Source organism: Chaetomium globosum, genomic scaffold (assembly GCF_000143365.1).
Source record: "Chaetomium globosum CBS 148.51 scaffold_3 genomic scaffold, whole genome shotgun sequence".
NCBI classification, from domain to species: Eukaryota; Fungi; Ascomycota; class Sordariomycetes; order Sordariales; family Chaetomiaceae; genus Chaetomium; species Chaetomium globosum.
Window position 1 is genome coordinate 1,618,045 of NT_165978.1, and position 21,157 is coordinate 1,639,201.

Consider the following 21,157-nt stretch of genomic DNA (forward strand, 5'->3'; position numbering starts at 1 on the left):
GGTGGCGGGCGTCGGGTAGAAGCGGTTGCGTACCATGAGTGCGGCCTCGGCTAGAACTAGGTCGCTGACGCGGGTGTTGTCCATGTAGACGCTGCGGAGGCGCGTGCAAGCACGCATGACGGGGAGCAAGCCGTCATCGCCCAGGTTCTCGCAGTAGCCGACGTTGAGGTGTTCGAGCCCCGAGGCGCAGGGGGCTTTCGCAAGGTGTTCGGAGAGCAAGGCGTTAGAGACCTGGGTCAGGTCCTCCAGCTCGAGGTGCGTTAAGCGCGGGGTAGACGCTAATATGGGCTCCAGGGCAGCGTCGGTGAGGGTGTGGATGCCCGAGAGTTGAAGACCTTCGAGACAGGGTACGAAGTGGCTTAGGGATAGGATGCCGCGGTCAGTGAGACCGGTGCAACGGGTCAGGTCGAGGTGGCGGAGCTTCCGGGGCGGGACCAGCGGGCGGTTGTCGATAAGGTTAATTTCTGGATCGGAGCCGTGGACCATGGTTTGCAGAGCGGTGTCGGTCAAGTGCTCACAACCGGAGAGGACAAGGCGCTCGAGTGTGTTTGTGCGAAAGATGGTTTCGGCCACCGGGATGGAACCGAAGCCTTTGATCTCACCGGCCCGGAGGTCTTTGAGTTTGGGGCAGGCTTCGACCACGAAGGCGATGCCCCGGGCGTCCATGTTCTTACACCAAGAGACGTTGAATACTTCCAGCTGCGGGCAATAGTTGGCCACGATCTTGCAGGTGGCGTTGTTCACCGCGTCTAAGCCGGTAAGGTTCAGATGGGCGAGCCGGTTATTAGATTTGAGTAGCATGTGGAGGGTCGAACGCTTGAAATTCCGGCATCCCTCCAGCGTCGCATTTATCAGGTTCCGGCACGCTTTCACCATCACCTCAGCCCGTTGGTAGTGTTCCACCTGAACACAGCCCCTGAGGTTAAGGTCCTTCACGAATGGCCCGGCTGAGACAATGATATTGGCCAGTGATCCCGCGGGTATCTCCCTATAGAACTCGGAGGCGTCAAAGCTTGTCCATAGCTGGCCGTCAAAACACATCTTGTGAAACTCTCGGGAGATTCGCGAGACCCGCACCAATTCTCTCGGCCCAAGGAACGAGAGGACGTAGATCTTGAGCTCGTGGGGCATGTCCGCCCAAAGACTAAATCCGTTTAGCCTCTTCTTGACCTTTGTTGGCAGGGAGATCGTGGCCGGGGCGGGTGCAGTGAAGCCTACTGGTCGATTGGCCAGCGCCGACTCGAGTCCCTCATGAGCAGGCGACTCGGCGATCGGACTGGCCGGAATCGACGTATGGGCGCTCGAGCTCGCGGCGGCGGACGACTGCGAGAAGTAGGACCCCGCACTCGGCTGGCCGAACGGAGAGGCGGTGGAGGCCAGGCTGATGCAAGAAAGGTTGCCAGACCTGCTGTAAGGACTGCTTGCGGATCTGGAACGGCCGAGGCGGTTTAGGGAGGAAGAGGACTGCATGCGTTGAAGGCTACGAAGCAGCCTATCCCGCCCTCTCCTCTTCGATCGCGGTTCTGCCCCATTTTCGATGCCCCCATCGTTAGTTGGAGCATTGTCCGAGAGGGCGGGGCTCGGTGATGTCGTCGGAGCCTCGTGGATGACATCGGAGTCGGCCATGGTGGTAACTACCCCGGGAGTGGGATGGGTTGTAAGGGGCCAGTCAGGAGCAAGAAGGATTAGATACGAGCGTCTGTTCTGAAGGTTGAGGTTGACGGAGGGAAAGGTTCAGGCGGCGGCACGACGGAAAAGAGTGTGTTGGAGATTTCTCCTTCACCTGTCCAATCGCGGCTTGGGATGAGCGGTTGCGGAGGTGGCGACGTCAAATGGATCTGGAATGATATCGATGGTGGGGTCGAGCTCAAACAGCGGCTGAGCGGGTGGGAGGCGCGGACAAGGAGACGCCGGGAAGTCGCCCGAACAAGGAGGGATATCCCTTACCCCGGACAACGGGCAGATGCCGGCTTTTTCCTGATTTAGCAGTAGACCATGGAGCTGAGTGAGAAAATAAATCGGATGGCGACTAAGTGAGAGAAAAGGATACGGCCTAGTGACGATTGTGCGATGGCAGATGTCGTTGTCGATGCTGTTGTCGATGTTGGCGGGGGCAGCCGGGTTTTGTCGCTCGTTTGTTGCGGCCAACCCAACCAACCTAGACTGCCCAGCTGAACAGTCCCACGCTTCCCACCCAAAATGCTTCCTTTACTATCTGTACAATAGACCCCCAGCTTAAGATGGTTGACTGCTCAAGGAGTCGAGGGAAGGGTGGATAGGATACGAGAACCCAGCCACCCAGATGAGACGATGATGACAGCGGTGCTAGCCAGTCTTCAGACGGAGAGAACTCGGCGATTTCGGGAAACTGGGCATGTGAGGCAAGCCAACAGGGATCCCGAGAAATGATAATTAGAGGAAATCAGTGATTGGGGAAACTGGAACTGGTTCCGTGGTGAGGGGCAGCGAACAGTTTCCCTTATAAAAGTGAAGCCTGTGCCCAACTCCTTTTTTCGCTAACACCAACCTTCCTTATCCTGTTCAGATACGAGACTATTGCTTGGGGGCTGTTGGAGGCATTTGAGGCATCATTCATTGACCCCTGGAAAAAGAAACAATAGGGAGACCCTGCAGGAGGGAGGGGCAATCACTGACAGTGGGCGAGTCTGGTGAGTGGTCTCAGTGGTCTGCTTGCCAACCGTTTTCGACAAGTCGATCGTCAAGGGTGCAATACTACACCTGGAGCCAGGACGGGCCAGGCCCTGGATTCCCCATCTGACCGCCTCCGTGGCACCGCTTGGGAGTGTTCGTGACTTGGGAAGATGGCTGTCGATTGGCTCACGTTCGTTGTTGATCGAAACCGTAAGACAGTGGGAGACTTGGAGATTCTCAGTGGGAAGGTGGGCTGGTTAACGTGCGGTCCTTATCTTATCTGGCCTCCCTATTTAGTGGTTTCCCCGCCTTGAGTCCCGGCAGCAGACCCCGAATTCCCCACCTTGCCAAATAGGAGGGGTGGGGAACCCAGTACCCGTGGACCCCACTAGAGACGGGCTTGCTCCCACCTTTGACCATTTTTCCCCTTCCTGTACCAAGACTGTGAACCTTATGCCTTTACTATGCTCATTAGTATCAACAGTGGTGAGTATTTACCAAGCTATAAAGGTTCCATTTAGTGGATGCTTGGGTTTCCCCTAACCTAATAACCTGCTTGAGTACCTCGACAGCAATCCTCTGCTCATGATCCATCAATGTGGGTTCTATGTTTGAAGTCTTCTGATACGACAAGCTGCAAGCATCCGCCCCATCTGACCAGCTCGTCTTTGTTGCGGCCCTGAAAAGTTTGGCCACGCGACCAGGGGTAGCACGGGGATGTTGGGTGATGTCCTAATCCGCGGAGCCCCTCGTGCCCTGGCTCCGCACACAAGTGAACTGGCAGCTGTGAGAACGGCGTGTCGTGTGTCTCTGGCGTCTGGCAAGTTTAGCTCGCCGTGATTGCCGCCCGTTTCAGGTGGGAAGGCCGGCCCGCAAACCGACCTCACCGCAGGGGCGGGTTCCGAAGGTCTGCCGGGAGTGACCTAATATCGGGCTTGCGGAGCCCGAGAGTACATACCGGTGGGCCAATGAAGCGAGTTCAAGGTCGTCGGCTGTGTCTGGAAATGGCGCTGCTCTGGTATTTTTCTTATTACTTCTCCTATTTAGCACGCCGAGGTTCCGTTGGAGCCGGTAAAAGGACGGGAGTATTGTTGCCCTACGAATCATCATAGATGGGCAGGTAACTACATACTTGTTTCGACTTATGAAAGCAAACTCGGGTTTCAGGGAACACTCTCCAAGCATCGCCCTAAATCCTGGCGCACCTCCATAGGGTGAAAACCACTCTAGCCCGTATTGCTTTGTTAAGTGAAGACCAAATGTATAACCTTTTGAATAATCAGTCACCTTGTTTCATATGAGGAGGCGAATCCCCTCCTATGCACATCCATACAAGCGCTTCCCGCAGCTCGCTGAGTGAGCACCCTGACAGGGTTGCCAGTGCGTCACTGTTGGCACGAGGGATTGGGTTGTCAAAAGAGCCTAAGAGTTCATGAATGCTGGGCTATCTTGGCTAAACCCAGAGGGTTGGGAGCGTCCATCCTGGTTGGAAATCCGGCTTCTCGGAAACAGAGCAGCGGCTAACATGGCTCACGTGAACTCGCTCACCCGAGGGCATATTCCAGGTTGTTCGGGATGAATCAAATGTCACTAAAAAAAAACAAGTTGTTGATGATGCACTTCGTACAGGCTGTATCTTCGGCCTGTCTGTGTCCCTCAGTCATAGCAAATACGCATATACACATGGACATCGAGGGTGTTGAAGTTTTCGGGCATGTGGATGCGAAGCAGCTGACCGTGCCACTGCAACCGCCAATTCTGGTGTCGCCTGGCAGTGAAGCTTGGTTGAGCGTTGGATTGAAAAGGACCGGGTGACAATTACCACACATAATCTGAAAAGAGACAGGAAAGGCAGGCGTGGGCGTGGGGTGCAGCCAGCTCGTCAAACCCCGCAACTTCATTTTTTTTCTCGCAGTGTTTTTGCCTCACGGCGAAGGAACCAGATGTAGTATAGACTGGGCTTGTTAGAACGCATTGTAAAGAGCTGAAAGCCTGACATGTCTCTGAATTACCAAGACATCTTAAATCAAATTCCGAAGTAGGGCAACGATCGTCGACCAAGACGCGGAACATGATGTACGATGACCTCGTATGTACTCTGTTTCGGGATGAGCGTGAGTTGTGGGCCGCCGTTGCTGGCAGCCAAACGAAACGACCTCAAATCCAACCAGCGGTGTGAGCAGTGCAAGTGTAATTTGTTGTTGAGATAGAAGTCAAATTGTACCAAGTGATTATACATGAAGATGGTCGAGTTCATTTGAAAGAAAATCACCAAAGGGTAGAAGAGCTTTGCTCAGTAAGGTACCATCCTTCGAACTTGGATTCGAGGTGTTCCTGAAGAACAAAGGAATCTGCAGGGTAGCCGTGCGCATCTCCATATTAAAACTGTGCTTGTGCCTGCCATCACCGTGCTGGCGGCCGGAACCATCGTCGGCTGACAACCAGGGGAGAAGCCCAGCCCTCGCTTATTCTGAGGCTCCCAGCATGGAAAATCGAAACTGGTGTCCGAATCTGCGGATTTTCCGGTGTCATTCTTGAGTGGGTGGTAACGATGACGTCCCGGCATTTGTCTCAGGTCTCAAGAGCCGACACTGTATAGACACAGTGCTACCCCATGTGGCCAAAGTCACTCTTCCGAGAGACTGGCTGCCCGGGTAGTAGTGAACAACCCGCAACGAATCCGATACCCTCGGCTGATACCTAAATGGAGGGCATCACACATTAACCCAGGCAGCCCAGCCTGCATCTTCTTGGCTTAGTAGTTTTGCCTCGAAAATCGAGAGAATTACACGTGCTCCATGAGGTTTCTTGAGTGGTCTGCGGGGGTCTTGACAGTGGCGGCACAGCGTCTCCTTCGCTGCAACTAAGGGAGAGAAAATAAAAAGACAAGTCCACATCTTCATGCCCGCGTGCCGGATGCTGTGCATCGCCGTCTGCGGGGGTCCGCGGTTCGCTGGTTAGCCCTGCGAGGAATTCTAAATTTTAGAATTTGCGAGCCGTTCCTACCGCTGATATTCCGCGACACTGCATTCCAAGAGGCAAGTGTTGATTAATAACATTTTCTTCTCCATTCTCGATCGGATGAACGCCCTTGCTTCATTTTGCCATCGAAAGCCAACCCGGAGCCTCCCAGCGCTGTTTCTTTTTTATTTTGTTACCCATTAGAGTGGCGGTTCGAGGTACCCAAGGTACTTGGTCGGTACAAAGGCCACACAGAGGCCGAGTTGAGACCAAGACGGCCTGACACGGCCCCTTTAAATCCGGCGTTGCGCCGTGGCTTGGTCCCGTCCTCACAGGGCGACGCAGCCTGAACCCCACCAACCGATTTCTCCATCGATAACTCGGTCACCATCTGGCTACGGATTTCCTCCGCTCGCTGCGAGGAAATTACCCATCGTTCCCTTTGTTTTTTTCCCCTATAGATCTGCACGTACATTGCTCACCTCAATTATGCTCGGTATATGCGGCGGAAACTCAGACAATGGTGAGTCAGAAGCCTTGCGCCGCCGCCTGCTCAGCACCGCCCAGCGGGCAGAAAGCAAAAGTTGCCCCGAGTCCAAGTACGCTGGGCCTGTGCTGACACCGAGGCGTGCACTGCGCTCGTGACAGGCGAAGACACCACCACACGTCACGGTGCCGAGGCCCGCGACCGCCAGAGGCTCTCACCGGCTCTGCAAATACCCAAGAACAGGAGCACCGGAAATCTTGGGACCGTAGGCGACAATTCTGAAAAGGCTCGCATCCGCTTCTCGTTCGATGCCGGCGCTTCGGCAGCCGAGTACGACGCCATGTCAAGGTCAGCTCCGGAAAAGCAAGAAGGGTGTCTGTTGTTTGCGGGACAGGGACTGTTGCTTTGACTCGGTCAAAATCAGGTTCAGTCCCGCACTGATTCATGGCTGGTTACTGACCGAAGTCGTGTGGCGTAGGAGCTCTCTCGTCACCGACCATGACCACGGCTTGGGCATGTCCGGGCTCAGACGGATCCGCCAACAACCTAATGCCATGAGGACGCCTACTATGCCGTCATTATCGAGCAGGAACCCGTCACTTAGCGACTTGTCCCGGTCAACATCGGCCAGCATGTTTCTAGACCATTCGGCTCCACTATCGCCCTACCCGACATCTCCCACCTTTACTGAAGACCTCTCGCGCTTTCCGTCCGAATCACTCCATTCGTTCTCGTTCGCACACCAATCTGAAGACTTGATACACAACCGTCAGAACGTCTTGAAGCGATCTATGGAATTTATGAAGGACAGGATGGCATGGTCGGCCTCGTCAAACGCCGGGATAGCGAGCGCTCAAGCACGGGTGACGGGGGACGTGGAAACTCAAAATATGCTGGATCTTTTGGCGAAGGCACATCTGGTCGGCGCCGGGAATCTCCCCAACGGAGACCCCAGTATTCTTACCGGGCCATTAACCGGGCCAGCAACGACATCAAATGCAAACGTGTTTGACAGAGGCTTTGCCCCGAGGACCTCGAGCCCCGAGCCCATCGATAGGACCCCTCTCACGTCTCCGACCGCCGCGACACCCCCGCCCATGATTAGCGGAGTGGCGGTTTCTCGACAGGACGCCTCGGCTCCCGCTCTGGACTCGCCGCCGCACCCCCCGTCCGGCGAGAATACGGGGTCAGAGGGCTCATCGAGGACGCCAACGAACGAGAGCGGCGCGAGTGGTACCACGGCCAAGACATCACCACCGCCGTCGAGACGCCCTAGCATTCTAAAGCGTACCATGACCGACACAGACACAGTGCAGGTATCGGTGCAACAGAAGCTCATGGACGTCATGGCGCAGCCGTTCCACGCCACCGAGCCGCAATCGCAGCCGCAACACCGGCCATCACAGCCCTTTGGCCCTGCGGTACACCCGCCGACCGGCGCAAGCCCTGCCGTGCACAATCACCCGACAAGGTGGGTACCTGCCGCCCAGGCAATCTTTACGACCGAATCGAAACCGCCATGGACTATCCTTTCAGCCAACGACCTTGCTTGCTTGTTGTTTGGCGTCACCGCCGCCGAGGTTAGGAAAATGGGCATATTGGAGGTAGTCCAAGAAGAGAGGAGGGCATGGCTGGTTGGGAAGTTGCAGAAGAATAACCACGAGGATATCGGAGATGTCTCCGAGAGCGAGATAGCTCAGCCGGTGCCCGCCGTACAAACGTCCAGCCTCTTTGGCGCACGCGCCGGTGGGATCACGGCGAAGCTTCTCAGCAAACCGAATTCGAGATCGCAGACACCCAAGGCTGCGAGACGACCAGCCACTATCCACAGCGGTGATCCGAAGCCCCCCAAACCGGGGCAAGCTCACCGCCAGAGCAACAAATCCAGAGGTGTACTGCTCTGCGGTGACGTTGTCCCGATTCAAGTGAGTAAGAACCAATTCAGCGATGCAACTCAGACTAACATTCTGTTTAGAAACGCAATGGTGCGACCGGCTCTGCTAGCTTTTGGGTCATTGAGAAGCGGGTGGGGTTGATCTGGGTCTTGGAAGAGATCCACGAGGATGTCTCATACATCGACGTCGCTGAGGACGGCACAGTTCTCAAGCTCTCCGGCGCTCTGGGTACCATCTGGGGAAACGAGAGCTTACAACCAGGCCAAGATATTGGGTTGTTGATACCTCGAGTCCCTAGGCAAGGCATCGACCCCCGCTTCGGCGAGATCGACTACCGCGAGATCGCGAGGAGGAAGTATTACACATGTCGTAACTGCGACCGGGTTAACATTCCGGCGACGGTGGAACAAGTCAAGGGGACTACCCAACTGCGCGTGTCAAGCTTCCCGCATATTGCCGGCATTGTCGTGGTCTGCCCGCAAGAACTCACGATCAAGAGCTCCAACTCTGTGTTCTGTGGCGCACTCTTTGGTTACGAGAAGCCGGATGGGATCTCGATCAACCAACTCGTGCCGAATTTTGACAAGATACTGCGCGTCCTCACCGAGCGAGACGGCGTCCATCTTGTCGATGGTATTATCGTTCCGGAGCATTCGTTTCGAAAGGCATCGGCGTTTTTGGCCCTCGAGGAGGGACAACCAGATGCTGCTGCGGGGTTCCTTCGCCCTGATAGTCTTCCGGCTCGCCACCGCGATGGGTCTCAACTCAGAATCGACATCCAAATGCGGGTCGTAAAGAGTGAAAAGCAGGTTGCGACGAGCAACGAAGCTGTTCTGGAGAACAGTGATGATGAGTCACCAACGGGCGAGGCGAGCGATAAGTTTGTCCTGGCGCAAACAGAAATGGTGTACGCTCTCTGGATCACTTATTCACGGCACCTCCATGCTTCCCGGGCAAACATGGGGGTGTCATCACCGTTGGTTTCTGGTACCGCAACCCCGCTGCACCAACCATCACCCGGCCAGACACCGGCCCACACGCCACTTGAGATGCAATCCGATTCAGACGACTCGCAGAAAGAGGAGGCAAAGTCTCCGTCGTTGGCACGGCAGTTGAAGGAGGCCGCCATCACTGCCGCGGCCAAGTTGACCGGCTCACAGCGGGCTTCCGAATCCCAGGAGGAGCAAGCCAGCTCGTCCAAGCCGGCAGAGCCAGCGCAAAAGAAGTCGATCAATGACTTCACCATCCTCGAAGAGATGGGTCAGGGCGCATATGGGCAGGTCAAACTGGCAAGATACCGCAACACCGGCAACAAATGTGTACTCAAGTACGTCACCAAGCGACGCATTCTTGTCGACACGTGGACGCGCGACCGTAGATTAGGCACTGTCCCACTTGAGATTCACGTGCTTGACTACCTTCGACGGGGAGAGTTGAAGCACCCCAACATCGTGGAGATGGACGACTTCTTCGAGGACGAGGTCAACTACTACATTGAGATGGCGCCCCATGGCCTCCCCGGCATGGACCTATTCGACTACATCGAGCTGCGCACGAACATGGACGAGCAAGAGAGCCGCAGCATCTTCGTCCAGGTCGCCCGCGCCATCCACCACCTCCACACCAAGGCACAGGTGGTGCACCGCGACATCAAGGACGAAAACGTCATCCTGGACGGCGAGGGCCGCATCAAATTAATCGATTTCGGGAGCGCCGCGTACATCAAGAGCGGTCCCTTTGACGTCTTTGTAGGCACCATCGGTAAGCCCCCCTCTCCCCTCTCCTAGGCCGCCCTCCTCCCCTGGCTCCCCCCACTCTCTGGGTATCACACAGCCAGTAAACACTAACATGCACCCTGCGACAGATTACGCAGCCCCCGAAGTCCTCGCGGGCCGGCCCTACGGCGGCAAGGAGCAGGATGTCTGGGCCCTCGGCATCCTGCTGTACACCATCATCTACAAGGAGAACCCCTTCTACAGCATCGACGAGATCATGGACCGCGACTTGCGCATCCCCTACATCATCAGTGACGAGAGCATCGACCTCATCCGCAAGATGCTCGACCGCAATGTCGAGCAGCGTTATAACATCGATCAGGTCCTGGCGCATCCGTGGTGTCAGATGGAGTAGGCGGCTGGGGTGGGGGTGTTTCTCTGGTGAGATGGGGGTTGCTGTGTTGGAAGCATTTTTGGGAAAGTGAGAGGGATGGTGGGGATGGGGTCAGATTGTGATGAGGAAGGAGACGTTCCTTGAAGGGGGGATGAGGGTATTCCGGCGTTGTGGGAAGGGGAGGGGGTGGTTGAGAGAGAGAGAAGCGAAACTTGCATCAGGAGGTATGGTGCAAGTACGACACAGCGCGGGGTATGGTGGAAAGGACGGGGGGAGGCGGGGGAGAGGGGTGCCTCCCTTTGACTTTTTCTTTCTTCGTCTCATTTTTCATCTCGTCTTTCAAGGGATAAGCGTCTCTTCGGTCTATGATTTTGGTTGGCCGGGTTTTGGTATGGATATGGCTGCATCATCATTGGTGGCGTCTGGTTTCTTTTCTTTTTCCTCTTTGTTTTTCCGTTTTTCTTTTCCCTCCCTTTTGTTGTTGATTGATGCCCCTGCATGAGAGTTGATAAGATGAGACCAGAAGATATGATACCGACTGCATTGTTTTCGCATTGTTCTCTGTTGCTGTCCGGGATAGAATGGGAGTGGTGTTGTTGCTATGGCAGAGGTGGGTGGTGGGAGATTGTTCAGAAGGGATGAGAGCATGGAACGCATACAGGGTGCGGTTATACCCATATTCCTCCTATATACGCTGCAGTGAGCTGCCCGTTTCCCGTCTACAAATCGCGTATGGCGTGGGTTGTTGTGCTTGTTTTGTTGGATACTCAATATATTCCGGCGTTTTGCAATCACTTGCCGTTGAGATTGTCTGGGCCTTACCCACACATCTCCTAGTCGTCGTAAACAAGGAGAAGTGGCCCGTCGATAGTAATTATCCAGATGTGAGTGAGGTAAGTATGGGTGTTCATGATCCTTGATATGGCCTGCGCACCGGCAACGGGAGTAGAGTGAGTGTTTGTAAAGCGGCATTGCTAAGTTGTCTTGCATTCTGGATATATCCCCCAACCATCCCTGGAGACTTTGGCTCAGTCCAATCTTCAGTGGCCTGGGCACTGACAAAAATAAGGAAAAGAAATAATTATGTGGCACTTGCCTTCCCTACATTACACATCCCTCTCCCCCAATATCCGCCACAAATCTGGCATCACCTCCCAAAAAAGCTGTCACCTCCAAGAAGAATCATCACCTCCAAGAAGAGCCATCACCTCCAAGAAGAACTGTTGAAAAGAACCGCAACCAAACCAAAAAACACCAGCATCCCAGCAAATGTCACACCTAAAACCATCCACCCACCTACTTTTTCAACCCCCACCCCCTCCAAAGCTCTCTCTCAACCCCGAGCGCCTAGCTCGCAGCATTCGAAAACCGCCTCCCCACCCCCATCCCCTCTTCATAAAGCGCAGCATCATCAGCATCAGCAGCAGCCCTCTCCAAATCCACCTCCACCGACCGCCGCGCGATACTCGTCTCCACCCGCACCACCCCCTCCGTGGGAACAGTCGTAGTAGTGGTAGTAGTAGTAGCCGTGCCTGTGCCGGTGCCTGTGCCCGCAGGCTCACGCAGACGGGCTTTCCAGTAGACGTTGGACTCGGGGGTGTCGGCGTCGGTGGTAGTGTGGTTGGTGTTGGTGTTGGTGGTGGCCCAGACGCGGGTGGCGACGCCGATGTGGGGGTGGGGGGTTAGGCCGGCGTGGGGGGTGGTGGTGTTGGGGGAGGGGGTTGTGATTGTGGTTGGGGGTGTTGTTGTTGTTGCCCAGGGGGTGGCTTGGTGGTTGCGGTATGGGTTGGTTGATTTGGCGGTTGGTGTTGCTGATGGTAGTGGTGATGTTGTCAGTGGTGGTGCGCCGTGCGGCGGGGATTGGAATTGGTTTCCACGGGAGGAGGCTTTGGGGGATGGGGTTGGGAGGAGGGTTAGGAAGGTTGAGGGTTGGTGATGTTGTTGTTGTTCTGGTTTATGGGTTTGCATGGTAGGGATGTGGAGGGAGGGGAACTTTGGGAGTGGTTTGGTGAACGGGGTGGGCAGGATGTTGTAGGGGTTTCGAGCAGGAGGACGAGGGCCGGCTTCGATCTGGGCTGTTGTGGCGTCGATCTCGGTGACGGAAAGAAAAGACGAGACAGTCTTTTCGGGATACGAAAGGGAGTCGATGCCGCCGCTCATGGTGAGATCCTCGTGTTGGTTTTGGTTCAGAGAGGACGAGCGTGCCCTGTCGGCGCGGCTAGTTATCGAAATCTGCTCGGCAGTGGGAAGGAGTGAGTCCTTGTGGGTGGACGATGAGCTGTATGGTGCGAGTTAGTTTGAGAAGCGCGCCACATGGAGATGTAGAAAACATACCTAGTCCCGAGCAGGCTCATACCGCGCAGGGGACCAGCTAGCGAGCCCCAGCTGAACGAGGAACCGCCGCGTTTTGCGCGGGGCACATACTCTTCCCTCAGTTTAGGGAAGACGTAACCCAGACCAGCGGCCAGAAGCAGTCCGCGGTACATGTTCAGGGCCTCGGGGGTGGTGCCAAAGGGGATGAAGACGGCAATGCCGGCAAGCTCGGCAATGTAGACGATGTTCATGGAAGAAAAGCTCATCATGTCCGTGGTGGTGAAGGAAATAAAGTAGACGTTGAAAGGGTCCGGGCCGAAGTGGAGTTTGTCAAAGCCGTAAGGCAGATCCCAGGGGGCACCGTTCGACGATGTTCAAGAACAGCAAGACCATGATGAGCGGCAGCACCACGATGATGCAGACCAGCGTCATGAAGTAGAGCTTCCTCCTAACCCGATCCTGCCTGGCCGCGGCAACGTCGTCCTTGGACCGGGCGACCTCCCTGGTGACCTTGTCGATCTTTCGATAGCGGTAGAAGGTGAGAGCTGGGACACTGATGAGTGGATATCAATCTCAGAGGGGTTGTGTTGTGATGACTTACCGGCCATGTAAGCTGCGCCGACGGCGAAGACCGGGGTGGGGAGGATGTAGAAGACCAGGAAGAGCCAGTTAGGGTAGTAGACGGCACTGCATCCGATCAGAGTGGAGACGTTGTATCGGCCAAAGGTGGTAAAGTAGGTGAGGATGACCTGGATGACGGGGACGGTGAAGATGACCAATGCCGAGACGATACGCTGTCGGCGCCTCTCGCTGCGCGTCGGCTTGTCGGCGCGGTTGAGGGCAACCTTGGAGGCTAGGCCTCGCATAATCTCGAACATGCAGATGTTGAAGGCTGTATGCATAGCGAAGTAAGTGTAAGTCATCATGTCGCACCACCCTTGGCCCGCCCACCACGTCTGGACGTTGTCATTGCGCCATATCAAGGCGTTGATGACGGTTATAAGGTTGAGGACCAGGAGCATGATGCAGATGACAGCGCCGGCAAACTCCCCATTCCGCCAGAGAAGGCGAGCAGGTACCCATGTGACAAAGAGGGAGACGAGGCCGAGGAAGACCCTGAAGAAGAGGTTGACTTGGAGGGATGGAGACGTGTAGGGGGCGCCGGGCCCAATACGTTCGTCAGGGGTTGTTGTGAAGCCGAACTGGGCAAACCTGTTGGGAGGTAGTGTGGTGTTTGTCGAGGCCATGGTGGCAAAGGGTAAGTCGAGGCTGGAGGAGCCTGACAGCGCGAGGGAGAGAAGAGGGAGCTAGAAAAGATGTCTGTTTCCCTTCTCAGTTCTTGAACTTCAGGGGTAGACCGGTTTCGCTGGATTTACGAAGGAGAACCCAAGATAGAGTCGAAGCTGGTTCTAAAGAAGAGAAGAGGCACGCAAAAGAGAAGCAGAGATTCTGACGGCGGCGAGAGATGGGCAACATAAAGGAACACAGCAGCGAGCGGTGCGCCGGGGGGCGGCAGGGCGAGCTCTTCCATAGCTATTGCTCTATTGCTCTACTGGCTTATTGACGACAAGCTGTTCATTGACGCATTGAGACAGACGACCCCGATACCCCACTGTGATATGGTGTTGCGGTAAGATTTCTGGTGACAAGCGCTGAATAGGCTTATTGAAGCTCTATTCAACCCCAAAAGAGGCAATGCTCAGCGGCGGCAGAGGTTGAAGCCGCGCAGGTCAACAAAGAATACCAGCCGCTCCTGACCGCAAACAGCCCCGACTTCAGGGGTTCGAGCCGTCACCAAAGATTGATATTTGACGAGTTCGACGCCGGAAAGCGATGGATCGTGTCCGAGACTGAGTGCAATTTGGTTCGGTCGGTCCCGTGAGTTGAGGCTTTTCTATATTCCATTTTCCACAACCCTGCTCCCCACACTGCTGCCGTTTTGGTATGTACATACGTACACAGATACATGACGTCCGGTACTTCCACCTCGTCCATCTCGTCTGTGACAAAGTAATTTTGTGCGCTGGCTGTACCTGACTGTTGGTGTCTCGGACACAACCAACCTTTCCGCGCGTGTGCGCGGTTCTGCGGTTCCGGGGTTCTGTGTTTCCGCTGCAGCGTCGCGGCTGTGCATCGATTGACATCCCGGCATGTTGTTTTGCAGGGCAAAAAAACGGAGGACGGAGGTTAGGTTACTGTGTATGTATGTACATTCAGAAAAAGGACCCCGACGCTCCTAAGGAAGCGCAGTTCCGTTAAGCCGTTACGTTAACCAAGACGTTTATACGAATTAAGAAGAAAGTTGAGGGTTCGGAGACGGGAGGAAGCCAGCCACAATCTGAGACCTGAGACCTGAGACCTGAGACCTGTTTTGAGAACTCTCAAACTCGAGGGTTGGCCGAGTGGCTTAAGGCGTCTGGTAACGGGCGATAAGATAAGCCAAGAAATTGATAAGATAAGATATTGATATGTGGCGGGACCCACCTGAGCCACCATTAGTCGCAGAAGCTCTCGCACCAGCCACAAGAGGAATTGAGTGGTTCGCGTGTTAATTAAGCAATCAAACGCGACCGGAGCTCGCGCATCGCAATTCGACATTTTGACCCCGTCCCGAAACCCACACAGCCAGCCACATCGAAATCCGAACAACACCCCCAGACCCCCGACTAACGGGTCCATTCCATCCCTGTACTTGAACCATCGAAGAAAAAAGAAAAACAAAATCAGTCAAAATGTCGGCTTTCCTCCGCACCGCATCTCGCGCCGTTGCCGGGCCCTCGGCCGCCTCGCGCACCTTCAGCTCGACGGCCTCGCGCCCCATCGCCCGCATCACCGTCATCGGCCACCTGGCCGACACCCCCGAGCTGCGCGCCTCGAGCTCCGGCCGCGATTACCTGCGCTACTCTGTCGCCAGCAACTCAGGCTACGGCGAGAAGCGCACCACTAGCTGGTTCAACGTGAGCTGCTTCGCCAACGAGGGCTCGCGCCGGGAATTTTACCAGGGGCTACCTAAGGGGTATTTTTTTTTTTTTCTTATCTGCAGGTCCGCATGCTTTACGGTACGGGTCCACTAACAAGAAGAACAGGACGATGGTCATGGTTGAAGGCGATGCGAGCATGAGCAGCTATGTAGACGGCGAGGGCAAGCCCCGTCAATCGCTGAGTATCGTACAGCGTATGTTGCACCGTGACGTGAATGAAAATGGCAGCATGCTGATTATTCCAGGCAACCTCGAGGTTTTGCGCCGCCCCTATGACCCCAACCGCGCGGCTGGCGAGGTTGAGGGCGAGGTCGAGAGCCACGGCCACGGCCGCGGCCTCGGCCGGCCGGAGTAAATAGCGAGTAGAAGCGTCGCTTTTACGGTTGAGTCATTAATGACGTCGATACAAATTGTAACGATGCGTTCTCTCCTCTCTAGAGCTGTATCAAACTAGATGCGCGGTATGATTGGGGTTTTCGGCGTCGGGGACGTGCTGTATTTTTACCATCTCAAGTACCATACCAATGGCTTTGCTTGTGTGTCTCGCTGAATACTGGGTGCCCACTTGAATTAGTTATTATCATTTTATTTCTACATGTTGTTTCTATCGAGCACTTCTCGGAACATATCATAGGTTTCATGGCCCAACTGTGGTTTGAGTGTGTGAGCATGCTCAAACTCAAAAGCCCACTAGCTAGCGCCAAGACACCCGGCACCGCAGTCTGGCCCCTTATCGCTTATCGGTCGATTGATTTTCTGTTCTCGGCGGCACCCGTCCCACCACTATCACCACATCCCAGCTGAGTCAACTCTGGACGTCATGTTGAGGCTATGGCTTCCCAGGGGCCTGGGTAGACCACTTCGGAAGCCCGTTTGCCGTAACATAGCCATTATCAAAAGGCGAACCTTTGCGACCGTTAGTTCCGACACGAGGTAGGTTTACACACACAACACACACACGAGCCCACACTGGTTGCGCCACTGCTAACCTTAACTTGTCTCTTTCAGGCCGTTCGATGTCATTGTTATTGGTGGTGGCCATGCCGGCTCCGAAGCGTGCGCCGCAGCGGCCCGCGCGGGCGCCCGCACCGCCCTCATCACCCCCGAAATCGACAACCTCGGTGTCTGTTCGTGCAATCCGAGTTTCGGAGGCATTGGCAAGGGCACCATTATTCGCGAGATTGATGCCCTAGATGGGCTGGCGGGGCGCATCATTGACAAGGCGGGAGTGCAGTTCAAGATTTTGAACAAAACAAAAGGAGCGGCTGTCTGGGGTCCCCGCGCTCAGATCGACCGGGTCCTGTATCAGAAGCACATGCGCGAAGAACTCGAGACGTACCCGAACCTGTCCATCGTCTTAGGCAGGGTTTCCGATATCGTCATTGCCGACAATCACGGCGACGCCGACGCCGACGGCGCCAAGGGCAAGATCACGGGCGTGCGTCTCGAGTCGGGCGAGGTGCTACCGACGACCCAGGTCATCATTACGACAGGAACCTTTCTCGGCGGCGAAATCCATATCGGCATGGAAGTATATCCGTCTGGGCGGATGGGCGAACAGGCCACCTTTGGCCTGAGCAAGTCGTTGCGGGATGCGGGATTCCAGCTTGGCCGGCTCAAGACGGGCACGCCGCCGCGGATCGCCAAGAACAGCATTAATTGGGGCATACTCGACGAACAGCCCGGCGATGACCCACCCATGCCCTTCAGCTACCTTAACGATACCGTTGCCGTTGGTAACGATCAGCTCCTCTGTCATCTCACCTACACCAACGAGGCCACCCACGAGGTCGTGCGAGCGAACCTCGACAAGACGATCCACATCCGCGAGACGGTCAAGGGCCCACGGTACTGCCCCTCCCTCGAATCCAAAGTCATCCGCTTTGGCGAACGTCCACGACACATCGTTTGGCTCGAGCCCGAAGGCTTCGACAGTGACGTCATCTATCCCAACGGGCTGAGCATGACGGTGCCCGCTGAGGCGCAGGAACAGCTCCTGCGCACGATCCGCGGCCTCGAGAATTCGGTAATGCTGCAGCCGGGCTACGGCGTCGAGTACGACTACGTCGACCCGCGCAGCCTCAAGCGGTCGCTCGAGACCAAGGCCATCCGAGGCCTCTTCTTAGCCGGCCAGATCAACGGCACGACGGGCTACGAAGAAGCCGCAGGTCAGGGGATCGTGGCGGGGATCAACGCGGGGCGCGCCGCCCAGGGCCTGCCGCCCGTCACGCTCTCCCGCTCTGACGCCTACATCGGCATCATGATCGACGACCTGATCACCAAGGGCGTGTCAGAACCATACCGCATGTTCACATCGCGGTCCGAGTTCCGCCTCAGCACGCGGTCCGACAACGCTGACACCCGCCTGACACCCTACGGCCGACAATGGGGCGTGGTGTCGGACGCGCGCTGGGCGCACTTCCGCAATGACGTCCAGCTGGCCGCCGACTTCAAGAACCTCCTGCGCAACATGAACCTCACACCAGCCGAGTGGCACCAAGCAGGCATTCCCATATCTCACGCCCTGAGCAGCATCCCCGGCGTCAGCAGCACCAAAACCGACCGCAAGCGCGACGGGCACGAAGTCATCCGCCTGCGGGGGATCACAGCCGAACACATCATTCACGCGCGCCTGCCGGGGCTGACCGAGGAGGACACGAACACAAAGAACCCCCACCACCAGCAGAAATACCCACCACGCGTACGCGCCCGCGTCGCCGTCGACGTCGTCTACGAGCCGTACGTGCGCGCCCAGGCCGCCGAAGCCGCCCGCCTGCACCGCGACGAGGCCCTGGGCCTGCCGGGGGATCTGGACTACGAGACCGTCCAGGGCCTGTCGATTGTCGAGCGGGATGTGCTGTCGCGGGTGCGGCCCGAGACGCTGGCGCAGGCGCGGCGTATTGAGGGGGTGACGCCGGCGGGGTTGGTGAAATTGTTGGCGGCGGTGAGGAGGGGGGATAAGGAGAGGGAGAGGGAGAGGGGGATGGGGATGGGGAGGGGGGAGAATGTGGTGGGGGTGGGGATGGTGGAGGGGTTGGATGTGGCTGGGGTGGAGGATCTGGAAGCGTTGGATGCGAAGAGTCGGGCGGAGGGGTTGTGAGAGCTTGTGTCTTATGCTTGCTTATCTGGGCATTGTATGTTAAGATTGGTTGAAGGGGGGGCGTATCACCTAGATGTGTATAACTAGTAGATGACGACCAAACACATATGGGACGGTTAAAGGATTGGTGTTTTTGGGAGTAAATTAGTACTTTGGGGTTGCTGGTTACATAGGTAGGTGGGTAATGAGGAAACGAGTTACAACAAAGTGCTATCCACCACACCGCGCTACGCCGCGCCATTGATGTAGATTTACAGTTGTGCTCCATAGGATGCAAACACGCAGCTCGGTAGGGATCGGACCTATAAACGCAGCTGCCACTTGAACAGGCCACCAACAAAGGGTGCCCCAAGCGGAGGAGGATGGGTTGAGGAGAGGTCACCGGAGCATGGGAGAGCGCCGGCCTTGGTGTTTCACCTGGAGTCCTGTTTCTCCTGCTCCGCTTTCTTCTCCTCGGCCTGCTGCGGTGTCAAGATCTTGACCGCGTCCTTGCTGTAGATGTAGCTGGCGCCGCTCCAGACAGTAGTCGTGGCCACGACATAGCTGTGGTGAGAAGTTAGTTAGGAGTCAAAATTGGCGGGCACACACTACAGCCAGACGAACAGGGGGGCTACTCACTGCATAATGCCCAACATGCTGCTCATATCCACCGCCGGGACCACGGGCGCGAGGGTCGTCAGGCCCACGAGCCCCAGCTGCAGCACTGTGTTGTACTTGCTGATCTGGGTCGGGTGCACCTCGGCCGAGGGCAGGGAGAAGTCCCAGTACCGCGCAAAGGTTTTAGGCGGGGGCAGCGAGATCCAGCGGTAGTAGATGGCTGAGATGGCCAGAGCGACGTCCCGGCCGAGGATGATGACGGCGAGCCAGACTGGTGGCTTGGTGAGCAATGGCCAATAATACGTGGGAGAGCGGATAGGAGGGAGAATAGAGGAAAGGAAGGGGTACGGAGAGAGAGAAAGAGAGAGAAAACACAACTGTACCTGGCAGCGCCCCCTTCACAGCCAGGGCCACAGTGAGCACCGTCATGAGCGTCTTGTCGGCCATGGGGTCGATCACGGTGCCCACGACCGTCCCGAGGTTCCAGCGGCGGGCGATCCAGCCGTCGAGCGCGTCGGTGATGCCGGCGTAGGCAAACAGACCCAGAGCGGCGGCATGGTAATCGTGTAGGATGCAGTACCCGATAAAGGGCGCGGCGACGAGGCGGGAGGCGGTCAGGATGTTGGGGATGGTGTAGATATTCTCATGGCGTAGGTTTGCTTTGGGCAGAATCTTGCTGAGGGCAGAGGCAGGGCCCTGCTTGGCTGGCGCGGGAATAGGACTGTTGGACGTTAGCATGGAAAGCGGGATGGAGTAGGGCATGGATGGCGGGAGACATGATGGACGGCATGCGATAGGAAACCAGGGGTAGAGTCTTCTAAGATCGGCCACGCCATGACCTAGCAGCCAACACACGGCGGAAGGGAAGATGTAAATTCCATACCTCTTCTCACTTCCTGTGACCTTTTCGCCATCACGCCTCCACCTGCTCGACACAACGAACCACCTCGCTTGGGCGTGAAGGCAGACTCCCATCGCAGGCCCCAGACCAGCTTCCTTCCCAAAACGTCCTGACGATACCGAGCTAGACAGAACATTCCCAGTCTGCTGCCACTGCCTCCCGCTAGTCAGATACCTCACACCCCCAAGGTTAAGGCTTCCACCCCCTCCCCTGGTCACCCCGGCATACAAGCCCGTCTTCCCAAAGCGAACCGAGGGAGCCCCACGCCCCAATGCGGCGGAGGTTGGCATTGTGGAACACAACATGGTCGTTGCACGCACTCTCTCGATCCGCAGCCCTCGGCCTTCAACGAACAACTGACAACCCTCGAGTCTCCCCAACCGCACCAGACGGCCCCGTTCTGAACGTTGTAACAACTCGGCCGATTGATTGATTGATTGATTGACTGATCGAGTAGCTCGGATTTCGAGCAACCACCAGTGACAAGGGAAACTTCCAGAAGGGTGGGGGGCAGCACCCCAATTATCCACTCTACTCAGCTCCCCAAGCAAGGTAGCAGGTGAGTGTCTCGGTGAGTCTGTTCCGCGCAGCTGCTGCCGAGGATGCAGCGCAGAACCGGAAGATGGGGCGACTCGGGCAATTGAATGGATACAGCGCTGCCGTGCTATTGCATTCTGTTTCCCCGGCTAAATTGAAATGGGTTATCGCTGTTCAAGTACAAGCGGAGAATTGGCCTTGGGGAGGGCTGGGATGGGACGTGGTGCACGTGAGCTTGAAACGGGCGAAAGCAACAAGCGCATCCCAGGGCGCTGGAAAGAAAAGGCTTGACGTTGAGCCAAAGAAAATCAGCAGCAGGGGTGGGGTGGGGTACCACTTTTTTTCCATCAGGCCCTGTCACTCCACGAGGTAAAACTGCCGAGCCGTTGAAACATTGCAGGGGACAAGTCTTGGTATTTCTCGTAGGGCTGAGGGTTTCTGGACGACATCAATAAAAATAAAATAAAATAAACACGAACAGATCAGATTAAACAGACTTTAAGACTCAACAACAGAAGACAACCATCTCTCCCTAGAAGACAGGCGAGAAATTCTAGAACTGCATTGAGGAACTGAAGTCGAGCCAAGGAGATTAAAAGAGATCAAGCAAAAAACATGGAATAA

General features: G+C 56.1%; 5 protein-coding genes across 5 annotated transcripts in view; 2 read left to right on the forward strand and 3 right to left on the reverse strand.

Annotated features, from left to right (window-relative positions):
• Positions 1-1,626, reverse strand: part of CHGG_05817 (uncharacterized protein) — a gene marked incomplete at both ends in the record, with an annotated part of 2,385 nt that extends 759 nt beyond the window's left edge. The window contains one exon of the mRNA XM_001221911.1: positions 34-1,626. Within this exon, the coding sequence (XP_001221912.1) occupies positions 34-1,626 (1,593 nt within the window). The remainder of the gene's footprint in view (positions 1-33) is intronic.
• Positions 1,627-6,102: 4,476 nt separating this feature from the next.
• CHGG_05818 (uncharacterized protein) lies at positions 6,103-10,125 on the forward strand (the record flags this gene model as incomplete). Its single annotated transcript, XM_001221912.1, has 5 exons — positions 6,103-6,136; positions 6,262-6,448; positions 6,525-8,025; positions 8,076-9,756; positions 9,860-10,125. 5 exons carry the CDS (start codon positions 6,103-6,105, stop codon positions 10,123-10,125), a joined length of 3,669 nt encoding a protein of 1,222 aa, XP_001221913.1.
• A 1,326-nt stretch (positions 10,126-11,451) lies between these two features.
• CHGG_05819 (uncharacterized protein) lies at positions 11,452-13,664 on the reverse strand (the record flags this gene model as incomplete). The annotated part of the gene is made up of 4 exons (XM_001221913.1): positions 11,452-12,382; positions 12,439-12,678; positions 12,779-12,962; positions 13,019-13,664. The coding sequence occupies 4 exons, from the start codon at positions 13,662-13,664 to the stop codon at positions 11,452-11,454; spliced, it is 2,001 nt and encodes a 666-aa protein (XP_001221914.1).
• Positions 13,665-15,149: 1,485 nt separating this feature from the next.
• On the forward strand, positions 15,150-18,498 carry CHGG_05820 (uncharacterized protein; the record flags this gene model as incomplete). Its single annotated transcript, XM_001221914.1, has 4 exons — positions 15,150-15,433; positions 15,504-15,592; positions 15,644-15,749; positions 16,407-18,498. 4 exons carry the CDS (start codon positions 15,150-15,152, stop codon positions 18,496-18,498), a joined length of 2,571 nt encoding a protein of 856 aa, XP_001221915.1.
• Positions 18,499-18,911: 413 nt separating this feature from the next.
• On the reverse strand, positions 18,912-20,286 carry CHGG_05821 (uncharacterized protein; the record flags this gene model as incomplete). Its single annotated transcript, XM_001221915.1, has 4 exons — positions 18,912-19,041; positions 19,117-19,366; positions 19,479-19,816; positions 19,979-20,286. The coding sequence occupies 4 exons, from the start codon at positions 20,284-20,286 to the stop codon at positions 18,912-18,914; spliced, it is 1,026 nt and encodes a 341-aa protein (XP_001221916.1).
• Positions 20,287-21,157: the final 871 nt, after the last annotated feature.